The 16843-nt window shown below is 34.2% G+C and overlaps 1 protein-coding gene across 2 annotated transcripts in view; it reads right to left on the bottom strand.

The window, feature by feature from the left end:
• SLIT2 (slit guidance ligand 2) overlaps positions 1 to 16843 on the bottom strand; it is a 335837-nt gene that overhangs the window by 105093 nt on the left and 213901 nt on the right. For both annotated transcript variants that reach the window (XM_051967476.1, XM_051967477.1), the window contains exons 10-11: positions 2540 to 2611; positions 1919 to 1990 (exon numbers count right to left, since the gene is read on the bottom strand). In XM_051967476.1, coding sequence (XP_051823436.1) covers positions 1919 to 1990; positions 2540 to 2611 — 144 coding nt within the window. The remainder of the gene's footprint in view (positions 1 to 1918; positions 1991 to 2539; positions 2612 to 16843) is intronic.

Genomic DNA, 16843 nt, shown 5'->3' with positions numbered 1-16843 from the left:
CTTCCTTCCTCCTTCCTTCCTTCCTTCCTTCCTTCCTTCCTTCCTTCCTTCTTTCCTTCCTTCCTTCCTTCCTTCCTTCCTTCCTTCCTTCCAAGTCTAGCAGTTCCCAAGGGAAAAGAATGATGGCTTTTGCCACCTCCTTGCTCCTCCCCTTCAGGAGGGATTTTGTCCTTTCCCCACCTTTCTGGCCCTTTAGTCCCCTAAATTAAACTACCAAAACAAATCACTACATTTCCAAGTCAAGCATCAAATAGGTTCCTAGAAAATAAGACTTTAAAATATAAAATTTGCTACAAAACTCTAGTATTCCAGTTCTTACCTCCATGCTGATATTGACATTTACTAGGAAAGGATAGAGACATTTTAGAAATTTACTAAATATTTTTATAGCATTTAAGAAATGACTTCAATCCAAATGGAAGATTAGAAGATAAAGTGAATCACTGAATCCTTAAGGTGGCGTAAATGAAGATTCCAATATTGGCTGAGATCATCCCCACTGTGCTATTTAGAGTTCACAAATGGCTTTTCTCCAAAGAACACAGAACACTTCAAAAAATCTAGCCTGCCTAAAACTACAAACTACTTGATTCTGCAGTGTTTCCTTTATGCAACACACAGATTTTTAATAACATACAAACTTCCCTTCTCCACTTTCCACTTGACCTTTCTCTCTACCCCAGATACACACTAAATTTTGAGTTGGAAATATGACATTTTCCTTTTCCAAATTCTTTCTCTCCCTGAACTGCCACTGTCAACAGCAATAAGCCAAATAGTAAATTTGAAGTGACTACTCTCTGCTTTCCTGAGACCAGATCATCAGGTCAGCTTGGTTTAGTATTCCTGCATACTCATGTGAACACCTGAAAATAATTATTTTCCCCTTTGCTCTAGAAATGAAAATAACTTTCCCAAAATGCCACAATAATCTCTACTGTGAGAATATTAGTCTGAGCTAAACTGTTCCATTGGCAGTAGATGGTGTTTATTAGGGCCCTGAGGCATGCAGGTAAGTTATTTTTAGTCATATTATTAACAGCTGTTATAATTGTTAATAATAATACCCTTTGAAATTCTAATTAATTCTACAGCCATCTTTCCATACAGCCTTTTTTTCAAATATATTTTAGTTGACATACTTGTCTTTACATCACCTAAATTACTCAATGTAAATCCTCTTCTGCCCTCTCCCAGGAGGATCATCACTAAAACAATTTTAATATATTCTTTAATGTTTAACTTAATTGGACCTAATTTTGTTTTCAAACTTTAAAATTTAGTTTAAAAATTGCTTTCAAATATTTAGTTGTATATTTGTATGTGTATGTATACTTTGGAGGGTCCTGCAAGAAGAAAAGGAATGATTTGTGGATACTAAACATCCTTTGGAAATGTCATCATTTATCATCAGGAAGTTTCTTTGTTACCCAAAAGCTGCCACTTTGGATTTAGTCTTTGAGAGATGAGTGACCTCTTTCAGAAATGTCTTAAAGTTATGAAGTCAGTGATAAAGCACTTTAACAATATATGGCTCTGTTACATTTCACCACTCCACCTCCACTTTTATTAAAATGGTTTTTCCACAAATAGATGTCTCTCTGTGATAGTCATTATTAGGTTCATGGCTATTAGGGCACTTTCAATGGAGGATGCTTCTTTCCTCTATTGCAGAAGTAAAATTTCTTGGGAGAAAACAGGAATGGGTGCTATGTTCTTAAACTCCCACTTTAAATACTAGGGGTAGATGTGAAAGGGTGTTATGTTCTTAACTCCCACTTAAAATACTAGACTCTTGAGATTTCTTAATACAAAATTTTGCATCCTTGTACAAAAGGCACAAAGAAAATAAACATAGATTCAATCAGTATTTAGTCACTCCTTAATATTATTAAATATTTGATATGAGAATACTTACAGTGAATTCAGTGATCGCAGGCCATGGAAAGCATCTGGTGCAATTTCTGAGATTTGGTTATTGCTCAGATCACTAAAATGAGACATCAATTTATGTTATATTAATTCAGCCCGATTCTCTTAAAAGTAACAAGTAAAATAGAATGATTTAGCATGGGACAAACCCAAAAATTTCCCTATGAAATATTTGTTTGACACCTATGTATGAAAGCTGAAATTTGTTCCATGAAACACTATTTTGAGTGAAAAAGAGTCATATGACCACAAAAATTAAAAACAAATTATATGAAGCTTGTATTCAGAAATTAAAGAAAGAATGTACTCAGAGTCTGCTTTCAAAAAGAGAAAACCTCAGAAATTTTTACTTCAAAGGTTCACTTTAATGAAAAATCATTCATTAATCATGAATTAATGAAACTCCATGTTAAATGAGACAATGCTACTATTAATGAACCAGGAATTACCAAAGAGCTAACTGGCAATCTGTTATGTTAGTGAATAATGAAGCCGCCAAACTCTCTGAAATATCCGTACTCAGATGGGTTCCTTTATACAAACATGAACTATTTTTTTAAAAAATACATTTAAATTGCATAAAATTCCAGAGTGTTTTTTAACTCACATTCTTCGAAGCTTTTTATATGGTGAAAAGGCTCCAGGAGGGATGACCTTGATCGAATTTTGTTCTAAACGTCTAGAGTGGAGGGAAAAAGAAAAAGAAAACAATGTTAAAGTGGAACAGGAGAGTTTTAATTATGTATAACTCATGTCCAGATTCCTAAGAAGAAGCCAAATTTATGATCACTATAAATGCTCTCATACTTCTTTCCTAAAAAACCTTTAGAGAACATAGGGTCTAACTTTATTTAGGCAATGATTTTGAGGGCAGGATGATCAGATAAGACTATAGAACCTGAAGGGTCTGGAGTAAGAGTTAGAATGGGAGGATGGGATAGAAAATTATAGAAATAATCTCTGTCCCTCTCCATCTAGAAAGGTTAACCTTAGAATTCATTATTTAATTCTACACTCAAATTTCCTTTTTATGCTATTGAATTTTTTAAAAACAATTGGCACACATGCACAATTTTATGTAAAGGCTTCTAAAAATCTGAGAAGATCCTCCCTAATTCTCTGACTTGTATCTTGATTTTTTTCCCCCATCCTTCCACAATATGTCACTTTTTTGATGATTCCTTGATGCCTTAGCTTGAGAAAGATTTATCAACTGAAGCCACCAAAAGTGAAGTCGCTAAAAGTGATTAGGAGATGTCATCTTGAGCATTGTCCTTCCCCTCCAGGAGGTCAGAGGCCCACCTACATTATTTATCCCAGAAATACACTGGAGGTAGGAAACTAGTCGCTTCTCTTCATTGGGTTGGAATCTCTTGGGGAAGATTTGCCTGAGATTTTAGCCTGTTTCCCTTTCTCCTAAGTAGGTATTGTAAGAGCATCAAAGAATAATCAGTTAAGAGCTGTAAGACAGATCCCATTTCACAGATGAAGAAACTCAGGGCCAGAGAGGCAAGTGATAACTTGGCAGTGTCAGGGACGAAACTTGGACTGAGGTCCCTTCTCTCCAGAGTCAGAGCTCCTCCTCCCACGCCAAGCTGCCTCTTCATAAGAGCTTGACATCTTCGATACATCTTAATAGTGCAGAATTTCTCCATTCTGGCCCATGAATTTGTAGTAATCACCCCTCTAGTCTCTTCATGGCTAATTTTTCCTTAGATCTTATTTTTTCCAGGTTTTACTTGACGGTTTTAGCCCTAAAGAAAAGCCTGTCTCTAATTTCCTGCAGCACTTATAGTCAAAATTATGCAATTTAATATTTAATTATTATCTATTTTATATGTTAATTCCTGATAGGATAGATATTATACTTAAGGGTTCAATAAACACTTGTTTGATTGACTTGATTTTTAAAGTTCAAGTGCACGATCATATAGAGTATCTAAGTATACTATTAATTTAATTCAATCAAACAAACATTTATTGAGTATCTTCAATTTGCAAGTCACTGCATTAGTCCTGGGAATGAAAAACAAAACAAAACTACTAAGAGGGCATGACATACAAGATAAATGCACATTATAGCATTTGAGGAGAGAGGAAGCATCATAAACTAGAAGAGCCCGGAAAAGGATCCGAGCTGAGGGCTGAAGGAAGCTGAGAATCAGAGGCACAGGTAGGGAAAGGGTCTGTTCCAGGCCTGAGGAGGTAGCAGGTGAAAGGCCCAGGTTAAGGAACAGTGGGGAGACCAATTAGGAAGCTATTTCAGTCATTCAGGTGAGAGCCGCTGGGGGCTTGAGCCAGGAGGACGGAGAGAAGGGCACAGATGCGGAATGGACCACGGCTCGGCCAGTCTGGTGTTTTTGGACAGCCTGATGACTGAAATGGGCTGTCTCCCAGTGTTGCCAAATCCCATTGGCTCTGCTCCCCCCGATTCTCTCACCTCGATCCCATTCTCTCCACTCCTACAGAGATACCCTGAGTTCACCCAGTAATTATGGAATGTTGTAACAAACTTTACCAGCCGGCAGCCTTTCCCCTTTACACAGCTCCCAAAATAATCTCATAGGACTGGCCGGGTCACCGCCGTGTTTAAAGACTGGTCACTTCCAGGCTTAGGAAGTTACAGCATCCAATTAAATCACAGCTTAGTCTTGCATCTAGACCATTTACAACCGAGCTTTCATATGCTTGTCCACTCTTATACATGCTACTTTTCAAATATTCTACATTCAAGACAAATCAGAGAACTGCTTCTTGATCTTGTCCGGCACTCTTCCACATACCAAGAGCTTTTATACATGATCTACCCTGTGAGGAATACATGTTGTTTTTATCTTTGCTTATTGAAATTCCTTCCTTCAACAAGGCCTAATTCCTGTGCTACCTTTGCTATGAAGCTTTGCTTGATTACATTACATGAAAACGATCTCTTCCACCTTAAATTTTCCTGAACTTACCCTGTCAAAATCTCACATTTATTTGACCGCACGCTCATTTTCATCATGAACACATGTCATAGGCTTCTCACTGGAACATATGGCAGGGACTATATGACTGTAGACTATCCCACCCAGACCAACAAAAACTTAATGAATGTTTCGTGATTTCTGATTAATTGATCCATCAAAAATTAAAAAAAAAAAAAAAACTCTCAACTCAATCCTTTTGTCACTGATCTCTTAGAAACATTTAATAGAAAAAGCCAAAATCTTCTTTGAAGGAATTCTGGATGGATTTCTTTAAAATTAAAAGCAACACTAATATTTATTACCAATAGAATGCAAAGAAATCTGGTTTAACGAATATTACCTAAAATATCTACCAAAAGTTATCTGCAGGATACAATGAACCTGAATGAGTCAGAAAGGAATTAAAGAGGGATACAATAATCAGGAACAGAGATTGGGTATTTTGGCTCATAGTGATGAATATGGAGAACATTGATAACACTCACATTCCTTCAATAGAGCAGAAATGACACAGCTTTGTATCCTGTTGGCTTTATTTAACTAATGATTAGCTAAAAGTTAGTTCTTAGATGGAATTCTCGAATGACTCCTCTCTACCATTCCACTGAGGGTACACTTTATTGCCCTATATACGCAGTATGACTGATCACATTCATTTTCTTTTCCTATTACATCCCAACAAAAATAACAAAATTAAGATAATCTTAAAAGATGTCAAATTAAGCAGAATTTCAGGGATTTTCTGGGCAAAGAAGGACTATGCATTTGCAATAGTTATTATAAGAGGATATTTGGGAAGTTTATGGCTCTATTTAGTCTTCTTCAGGTGGCTAATTATGATATGTAGCATAAAAATTCCAGACAAAAGGAATTCTCTTTTCAGGATATTTGTTTTGTTTCTGGTGAAATCTTGTCCATGAGAAACAGGTTGTAAAATGCTAATTTCATGAGCCATTGGAAATTTTCCCATGATTATAAAGGTACCTAAGAATTCTGAAATTATCCTGGGAGACAAGAAGTTTGACTTAATAATGTGAAAATCTGGACTTATGCACCTGGATTATTTATGTATGTCTTATAAAACAGAAAAAAAAAAAAAAAAAAAAAAAAAAAAGACTTCTAAAGCTCTAATTACATACAGTACTGAGATTTGGATCATTTTACCATTTCATATTTTGCTAGAATAAATGGAATTCATGGGGGCATATGGTTTTTAGCTTGTGCATGCCTGCAATCATTTTTAAGGGTTATGTTCATCTCTTTAGTTCATTATAAAAAATTAAACAGAACAACAATGGACCAGACTGTAGTCAGAATGATTTCTTGTCAAAAGGCTTAAAAAGCTGAAGGATTTAGTCGTCCTACATCACTGACAACTTCCATTAATCTTTCAAATAAAGCAGTGGTTTGCTAGACCTTCCCCCTTTTTCTTCCTTTATAGTGCAATGAGATTACAATGACCTCTGTTATATTTCCCATTCAATTTGACAGAACATTGAGATGAGGGCAGGCAACAAGTCACAAGTACCAAGTGAGGTACTCTCACTACTTCTGTGCTCAATCTGGTCCAATGGTGAGAGTAAAGAGAAAGCCCAATTCCTCAGGGTACCCTAGAACCTTGAGAGGAAATACAGCAGTCTTGGCCAGGAGAGAGTTACAATACATGGAGCAGATCTTTTGTTCAAGGCAGGAACATTTTCAAAGGGGAAAAAATATGTGATCATCAACAGCTATTAAGCAAAATATTCTGAAGAGTATTAAGAGAATTAATTTCTTCCTTTTAGGACCCAGTTCAAAAACAAACGTACAATTCTGGGATAAACCTTTAAGGGCTGCTGTATAAAGGGTTTACTAAAAGTAGAAGAGTATAAATATCTACTTGATGATTAACTAATGCCAAGGTAAACATCGCATTTTATAAGAGAGTGTGCCATAAAATGGGGCTGGTAATGGTGGATCAATTTATATAAATATAGAAGAAAAACCATTGGGTATTCCACTCTGAAAACAAAGGAAGCAAAGCAAATTCGTGTTTTCCAGCTCTGTTATCCTCTAATCTTCTGCCTTATCTGCCTAGAATCTGCTGAATTTCAGAGTGCAAATTTGTAGCCACCCTTCCGTGAAGAATCTAATTAAATCCATGCCAGGGTCACTAAAACCGATAGAGTAATGTCTAAAATAAATTTGCATGCTTCTGACAAAATCTGCCATAATTAAAAGCATTGTGTGTGCTTTTCCTTCATGGAAGATTCAATATTTTGAATTTTAAGATGAACGTGAATTTAGTCAACTGAGCAGAGGGAGGAAAAGGAAAGATGCTCATAAACCATTTTTGGAAAGGCCATCTGATGTGACCGTGGTAAGGAGATTGGCTTCCTGACATTCAGGTGAGTTTCAAAAACTGTTCCATCACAACAACAAAGAAATGGATTCAGTTTCTTCTTAAAATGTCTAAAAATTGTTTAGGTTTAAAATATGAAATATGATTATGTCTCCATGTTTAGTAACATGGACTAACATTTACTAACTCCAACAGTTTAGTAAATAAATCATCAAAGAATTTTTCCTTCAAGTCTCAAGAAACTTCATGTGCATTCCCCCGCCCCCATTTTTCCTCCCCCCATCCCCAGCTCCCTCTGCCTCTGTCTCACTGTCACACATACTTTCTAGCCATTTCCCCCAATTTTTTTTATTGCACTTGTTACTAACTTCAATCATCTTTTAAAATAATGAAATAAAATGAATATGCCAATTCACATGGTCCTCTCACAGATAACGTTCGATCTAAGGAACCCTCTATAGTTACTTACTGAACATAAATTATTCTTTCCCCTTCCATCCAAGTGACCAGTGGTGTTTCTTGCTTGTCTATACACTTTTATTAACACATCATCACTAACTTCTAGAGCCTATTATATTAAAATTCCCTTTGAATATATTTGAATATGTTTTTTTCTAGTAGAAAAGCACTGTGATATGTGTGTGTATGAAATTTCCCAGTAGTTATCTGTGATAACTTATGTCCTTTAAGTTTACAACTTAGGACATAATTTGGTAACTAAAGATGCTGACTAGCATTTGACAAATTTCCAAGACATTAGACAATTCCCATTCATTTTTAATGATTTTCAGTTCACTAGCTTTCAATTCTTATGAATGATAGTCAATATCTTTCTAATTAAATTGTACCGACATACTGCATAAAATCACTTCCATGTGCCAGATCTGAAGTAGTTAAATAAAATATATTTAAACATTCTGCATATTACATTTCTGTTAATATGCGTTCTGATAAAGAAGTAAATCTCAAAATAAGAATCAATTGAAACTCTAAATTAGAAACTAAACATTTATGCAGCAGGCAGTATTTTCATATACAGTTTCAATTTATTTTACTCAAGACTGAGCGATGGAGATTATGAAGCTATATGTCCACAAGCATACTGTGAAGATGGAATTTAATTTAAGTGACCTATAATTGCTAGAAATGTGCTATTTGCTTATTTTCGAGACCGTTTTGGAAGCTTGGAAGAGTTTTCACAACACAGACAAAAAAGTGTGAGCTCTGTGATGTGTGTGTAACACACTGCACAGATGCTGATTATGCATGGCAATAAAGCTCACAGTTCTTCTCTGCAGTTTCTCCATCTGCCTTTAAAGTCAATGGCAAAAACAGCTGTCAGAGAGCAGAAAATAGATTTCTGCGGGGGGATTCTCTCCAGCTTCTGAATCTCAGGAACGTCTCTGTGTAGCCAACACATTTCTCATCATAGGTAACATCTGCCAGTCCTTTGAAAGAAAAGGGATTGCAATGTTCCTTTTGCTTCAGGGAATCTCCAGGCTATTAGACAACTATCTCTGAAGTACTTACTCTTAAGGAATGTTGCTTCTAATTTTAACGACAAAAGAACTCCAGTGAAATCTGGGATGAAGAATGGATATAACATAACCAAATGTATTTTAAAGTATAACACTTTTGAAATTTTAAGTCTTTGGTTGATTGTGGACATCATAAACACTCTTGACAATGGAGTGAACATTTGCACCCTGAATTGCCATTATAACATTATCTTTGTATTTTGATTTAAAAAAAAAAAAAAATCAAGTCCTTTGCTGAGATGGCTAGTTCTTTTTTAAATCAGTTTTCTTATTCTTGATTTCTTAAACTTAAAAAGTGAACATACTTATTTAAATTGATTTCTATTTCCCAAAGCGTAATAAGCAGTATCCGTTAGAAATGGAAGCATATAATCTAGCAATAAAATGGTATCTTTACCATTGTTCTTGCCCCAGAAATAGAGTGCTTTGGGGGATCAGCCCTTTCTAGAAGAGACCAGAGCTCAAGATTTGAAGTCAAGAGCATCTGGCCCTGAATTGAAACTTTGTCAGTATATCACCTGTAGAATTTGGAGCAAACTAGATAAATTTTCAGTTTTCTTATGTGTGAAAATAAATGATGGAATAAAGTAGCTCTTATTGTCATTTATAGGTCAGTTATATAATTATGTTCATAAATTTTCTCTGTTTATACATATACTAACATGGTTAAAATATTCATATATAGATCTACATAAACACATATGTCTTATACTCATAATTTTTAACTATTAATACTGAAAGCTTTAAAGATCACCTAGTTCAACTTATTTGTTAGGTAAAGAAACATAGATCCAAGAAGATGAAATAATATGTCCAACATCACATAACTCGTTAGTGGGAAATAATGTAACTCACACCTGCAGATGCTGAGTTTGGGGGTTCTCTAAGTTATTAGTAACATATGAGATTCATAGAACATCTTTAAAAATGAAACAATTTGATTAAAATCTGATATCAATTAAAAAACTACTAAAGATTGTCTTATTAGACTTTTAAAAATACTACATTTATATAAGACTATTGAATTAAATAATACATTTCTTAAATCAACCAGTAAATTAGGTAGATCCTTTTGACCAATTTCTTGATTGAATTGACTGAAGCAATAGAATTTAATGCCTCTTTAAATTCTGTGTTCTTTCCTTTATTAAGAAAGTCCCCTGCTCTATGCTATTTCTAACCTTTCTTTATACCTCTCATATTCTTATTCAGCATCTTTGTATTTTATGGTATTGCTATTTCTGTATGCCATGAATCTTTACTAGATTGTTAAGTCTCGTTATGAGCTCAATAAAATCAGGGGTCATATCTTAATGATTTTTCTTCTTTCCCAAATCATATATATTTAATAATGATCTGTTGAATAAATTAACACATTTATGAATACACAGCATTTTAGAAAAAGTTGCTTGTTAAACAAAGAATAATAGTCACAGACAGATCTTTAATTAATTACCAGAGTTATTCTCCTTGGTTTTCCACAGAAAATATTTTCCTAGATTGAGTTACAAGAAGAGTTCCTTAATGATTTAAACATTTGCCCTCTCTCATTTTTCAAAAACAAAAGTATACCTCTTATTTTGAATAACCAAGCTATTATTATTTGTTAAACCATATCCTGGTTATATTTATAAGTCACATTCAATAACATATTGAACAAATTCAATATAAAAATATTTTGAAGGTCATAGATTTTTTCCGGTGGAATATAAGCTCTCTGAGGGCAGGGAACATGGTGTTGTGCTTATTGTTATTGTCATTCATATGCATCTGGTTATCTGTGATCCCATTTGGGGTTTTTTTGGCAAAAGTACTAGAGTGGTTTGCAATTTCTCCAGATTATTTTACAGATAAGGACACTGAGGCAAACAGGATAAGTGAATTGCCCAGAGTCACACAGCTAGTACCATTGAAACTCATGTCCTCCTGATTCTAGATATAGTATTCTATCTACTGTGCCATCTTGACTCAGTAGGCATTTTAAACATCTTTTTATCTTTTGTGTGTGTGTATAATAGGTATTGAATAAATGCTTTGCTAATTTAATAATTATGGACATTTCTGTGGTGCTTTATAGCTAACAAAACATACTTTTTTCAACAGTTTTATGAGATTGCTAGTTCAAATATGGGTTGTTTCAGTAAGAATTTCTTAAAACTTTGAGGTACTTTGAAGGAGCATTAGCTCTATTTTATATCTTAGATATAAATCAGACCAACTGAATTGCTTACATATCTCTCAAGAATTAAGTGATGGGACACAATCTGGATCTCCTAATCTAAGTGTGGTGCTATTTCTACTATCTCATCCTGATTTCAACTCCGAATTTAGAAATTCAATTTATTCAATTCAATTGATTGTTCCACTTCTCAATAGTGAAACACTTCCTTCATTCCTTTATGGCTGTATTTCCATACTTGGGTCCTAGAAATCACTTCTACCTCTACTCTCTTGGAATGATTATTAAGACGTCTGCTTTTAAAAAGAAGGCTTTCAGCCTATTTTAAACAACCACAACAATTGCTTAAATCATTCAACATTCAACAGATTTATTATCTTGTAAGTCTACAAGGTTTTAAGAGATTGTAGGATTCCCAAAGGCAAGGATGATGTCTTAATTACATTTATATTTTCTCCTAAACATAGCTTAGAATAGAAAAAAAGGCACTTAGTTATTGAATGAATGAATAAATGAATTTAGGCAATCTGGGGAACGTAAGTAATAATAAGATCTGGTCCCAACCTTCATGAAACTTAACATTGGGTTTGGGGATATTTACTGAATGAATGCATGTATATACATTCATTCCTCTACACGAATTTTAGAAAGGTTATTTTTAATTATGTTCTTGTCTATACTCCAATCTTAATTTGTTTTTCACATTCTTTGTTTGGATGAGTACAATCAATACTCTTTTGCTTGTTAAGAAGATTATCCAAGATACTGGGATTTAGAACTAGAAGGAAACTTAGAGGTCATTTAGTCCAGAGATGTCAAACTAGTCATCTACAGCTTCAGTAAAACCTCCCGTGGTACCAGAGCCATATGGAAATGTAATTGTTGTCAGTTGTTCAGCTGTTTGAGTCATGTCTCAATCTTTGTGATCCCATTGGGGTTTTCTTGCAAAAGCTATCATAGCTGTTTGCCATTTCCTTCTCTGGGCCATTTCACAGATGAGGAAACTGAGGCAAACAGGATTAAATGATTTGTCTGGGATCACTCAGCTGGTAAATGTCTGAGGCCAAATTTGAACTCAAGAAGATGAGTCTTCTCTCTAGTCCAGTTGCTCTGTGTGCTATGGGGCCCCCTACCCACCCCCTAAATGTAATTAAGAACCCAAGATAAGCAAATGAAAATAGAACGAAGCATAGATAATATGAATATATGGTTTTCTACATCTGACTGTCGCTGCAGGGGTCATTCCTATTTCAGTATTCCAACAGCCTCACTTTGCAAGGATGTGACTTCCCTCTTTGGACTGTCATAGCAGCTTGCAGTGCATTCCATTCTAGGTATTCTCAGGAAATCCCCAACTCAGCTCCTTGTTCCTCCCACACCTCCCTCCCAAAGATTCTGTCAGAAGCCTAAGGCTCATTGCTGCTAAACTCCTGCCAGCGTTCATCCAGTGCCTGCTTCCCAACTTAGGAAAGATCTTCCTTTATTAAGGATCCCTTAAACCCGTATCCTCATCTCACATCAGTTGCTCAGTGCCGTTCACTCTACCTCAGCAAAGCTTTTGGAAGTCTCCTCTTTCAGGCTCCCCTAGCTATCCCCTTCGTTCAGGCTCTCATCACCTTTCTCCTTGACTTTATTATATGTTAGTGAATGAAATGAGATGATGCAAAGGATGACAGGATCTGGGTACTGACTGGAAATGAGAGGTAAGTTAGAAGAAAGAATGCAAGATAAAACTCCTTTACAAAGGAGAGTGGTGGGAAGCCGGTAGATATTAAAACCAAGAAGTCAAAGAATATTGACTCAGATTTTACTAACCTTGCTGTATTAAGAATTGGGGATAAACAGAAAGGCCAAAACAATCCTTATTCTCAAGTAGTATCTCAAGTAGATAATATGTAAATGATATGTATAAACCAGATGTATGGAAAATAATCTTGGAGTCTAGTAGACATAGACTAACACCTCATACCATATTCTGAGATAAACTCCAAATGGATATGTGGCTCAGTTACAAAAGTCCTGTCACAAATTAGATGAACAAGTAAAAATTACCTTTTGTGGCTAAGGACAAGGAGAGAATTTGTGACCACATAAGAATGAGATAAAGAAAGGCTAAATGGCTATTTTTGATTACACAAACAAAAATAATGCAATGAAATTTAGAAAGGAAATAGTTAACTGTAGAAAGTCTTTTTTTTTAAAACAAGTTCCTTTGCTAAATGTTTTATTTTTAATAAAGATAAGGAACTAATTCAAAATTTTAGGAAGAGGAGCTCTTCCCCCCAAAATAAATGATCAATACTGTTTTTATGCATTCATCCATCTATCCATCCATCCATCCATCCATATTACACCTATACATACATACATAACAGAACAAAAGTGAAGCCCAGAAAGAATTAGAGATCATGGTGGCAGGTCTGATGCTGATCTATTAAATTTATTATATGTTTAATAAGAGACTCAAATTGTAAAACTAGAAATTCATTATTTCTTAGTTTTGTTTTTCCCACTCTTAATAATATTTTATTTATTTCCAATTACATATAAAGATAATTTTCAACATTCATTCTTATAAGATTTTCTTAAATTCTTTTATGGTTTTCCTGTGCATGTAGAAAACCTGATTTTATTTGGTGGAGTAAATAAGTTGGATGACCAATCATCATGCTAAAGAAATAATAATTTGGATGCCTGCCCTTCCTTACCACACAATATGATTGTTTCTCACTTGTGTCTCCATAACTTTATGAAAGATTGCCTTTAACTTATCAGTGGCCTCCTAATCTTCAACTCCAAAGGCCTTTTGATCAATGCTTGTTCCCTTGGACATTACTATGAAACTGCATCTTTACTAACTGCTAAGATACTTTTGAGTTCATATGTGGTAAATGGAAAAGTGATGTCTTACTCTGAAAGTAGGTATAATTATTCAGAATACTCAACGAAAAATGGGGATCATCAGAAGTGAAGATTATTAAATCTGACTAAGTTTCTTCAGTAACTTAGAAAGTAGGATTTAAAATAATTGAGAAAAAAATAATTTTGATTTGTATCACTTTTAATGTATAGCTTTTACCTCATACATTTTCTTCTAGTAATTACTGCTAAAAATAACAAGATTGCACTATAGAATTTTTTTTAAATTTCAAAAATCTTGTTAGAATTCCTTAAGAATACAGCATTCATATGACCTTTCTTTAAAAAAATATTTATGTACATTGTGCTATATTTTTAAAAAATAATACCCAATTAAAATTTTAAACTGTTTTCAATGTATGTGTAGGAGGCTTGAGCCTAATATCTTTGATATAAAAAGGATCACATTATAACCAAAGTATTAGAAATTTTTAGTATGGTATCATATTCTTAAATCCTTTTATTAAAAGTAACGAATTAATGCAAAACATGGCCAATTTGGTGAATTGTTGCAATTTTCAACTTCTAAAATGACTTGTTTAATCATGTCTAGTTTCTATTAGAATCCATAAATCACCAAGCTGAATGTATTCTTTCAGAAGTTTTCATCAAATGTGCTTAAATGCCAAAGGCAAATTGAGACTAGAGTCTGAACATTCACTGAAAATATCCTTCATAGCAAGATAAATTTAAGGAAAAGAAAAAAAAAATATTTGGTTTCCATAGCTGTGCTAGCTAGCATCTTGTTTGAATATTTAGGATGGAATCTAAATTTGTTATATAAAAATTCACTGTGAAGTAACAAATAAATGGAATATATTTGAAGAATGCAAACACTGTGATGTAAATTCAAAGCCTACTAATTTTTCTGGGAAAATGCATCTTTACTAACTGCTAAGATACTTTTGAGTTCATACGTGGTAAACGGAAAAGTGATGTCTTACTCTGAAAGTAGGTATAATTATTCAGAATACTCAGTGAAAAATGGGGATCATCAGAAATGAAGATTATTAAATCTGACTTACATATGGCCATCACAATATTTCATTCCTAAAGATAAATGAATGAAGATCATGTGGGTCAGGACAGGGAAAAAGAATGAAAAATAACGTTTTAAGAAGGGAAATATTATATTATATGAAAGGAAAAATAAGTAATGGTATATCTGGGAAGAACTAGTCCTGTAAAAAGGAAGGACATCAAAGGAACAGAGGGAAAGCTAGTATAGCCTGCAGGGATATATTGTAATGACTCCCATCTCCGGATGTCCCATCTGGATCACTCACTCCCACTCGAGATTATGTCATTCCCTCCAAAGCATTTCTAAGGGATGTCCACTCTTACTTCAGTCTTATGGCTCTTTGTCTAAATTCGGATCTATTGGCTAAAATGTTCTCTCTCTCCATCCTTACTTCTATTAATTCTCCGGTCATGTTCCATCACTTTCCTTTACCTTTTTATCAATTCCCATTTCAAACTGTCTTTGAGAATCCCCACTGCCATTACACGTGGCCAGCTCCTCATCATAACACGCTAGCCTTTATCAATTCTGAATCATGATTGTTGTGTCTGCTTTCTCCAAGCCATCATCACATTCAAAAATCGACATTATCACGGTATTTCCCTGCCTAAGGACAATTCCTAGTTGTTTTACTAGTTGATATATTAAAGCTAAAATACTCGATCTAAATGTCAAGGTTCTCCCAATTGCGTTTTAGCTTCTGAACTCCATTTTCACTCTTGTCCATTCATGATCCTTTATGGATCCATCAAGAAACATGTTCACTCTCCTTGATGTCTTTGCCTCATGCTGTTTTCACACTTAGAATGCTTCCTGTATTTCTCTACCAATATCAATCTTATTCCCATTTCAGAATTTTATTCATGCACTACTTCTATGCTCTTTTAGTTTTTATTATTCAAAATAATTATATACTGCTACATTTTTAAAAGGCACTACAACATAAAGCACTTTATTACATTATGTATATAACCTAAAATATGCAGAGTACCATTTGGTTCATTGATTGTTTCATATGGACAGATTATATTTTCCAAAGCAGAATCTAGGATTTTTGTCATTTAAATTAATTTTAATGCTGTATGAAGTTTGGTGATATTCATATTTTAACCGATTTAATGATGGGATGTATTAAGCAATATGTTTTACTTGAGTTATCAAAATTAATTTAGTAAAAAAAATCCATTTGTGAAAAAACTTGGTGAAATGAGTTATTCCATATCGAAAGCAATCTTGCTAGTGAAATTTTTAATTTTTAATAAGAGCTGGGTGTGGTATTTTGAAGATAGATGACTGCTTTAGTTTTTGGAAGTTTTAAGCATCATAGAATTTTCAGAAAGGTTCTTTATTCTTCTCTAGCTATCTGATTTTATCACTATGATATCAAAGTCTTTTTGAGTGGTCTTATTGATTGTAAAATGTGCCTTTGCATAGATGAGAAAAGATGGGAATAGTCAATTTTGGAGAGATTATGAAGAGATAGAGTACGACCTTGATGGAAATTATGCAAATCAATTGACCAAAATGTACCTAGTGATTCCATCACTAGGTTTCAATCCTAAAGAGGTTATTAATAAGAAGGAAGTCGGCATAGATCCCAAGTATTTAGTATTTCTCTGATAACAAAGTACTAGAAATGAAGTAAATGACCATTAATTGGAGGACTTCTGAATAAACCATGATGCCTGAATGTAACTGAATATTTCCCTTGTAAGAAATGGAAAATATGACAAGTACAGAAAAGCATAAAAAAAATCTACATAAGTAATGTAGAATTAAGTAGAGCCAAAATAGCAGTATACACAATGAATGTGTCCAAGTAAATGGAAAGAACAACTACATTTTTTAAAAAAAGATGAATATCAAAAAAATATTTTAAAAGCCTGGCTCAAAAGCAGAGATATGGGACCATCATTCCACCCCTTTGCAGATGTGGGAAATGCA

This window comes from Antechinus flavipes, chromosome 6 (assembly GCF_016432865.1).
Source record: "Antechinus flavipes isolate AdamAnt ecotype Samford, QLD, Australia chromosome 6, AdamAnt_v2, whole genome shotgun sequence".
In the NCBI taxonomy this organism is placed as follows: Eukaryota; Metazoa; Chordata; class Mammalia; order Dasyuromorphia; family Dasyuridae; genus Antechinus; species Antechinus flavipes.
This window is presented reverse-complemented; position numbering and strand designations above follow the sequence as displayed.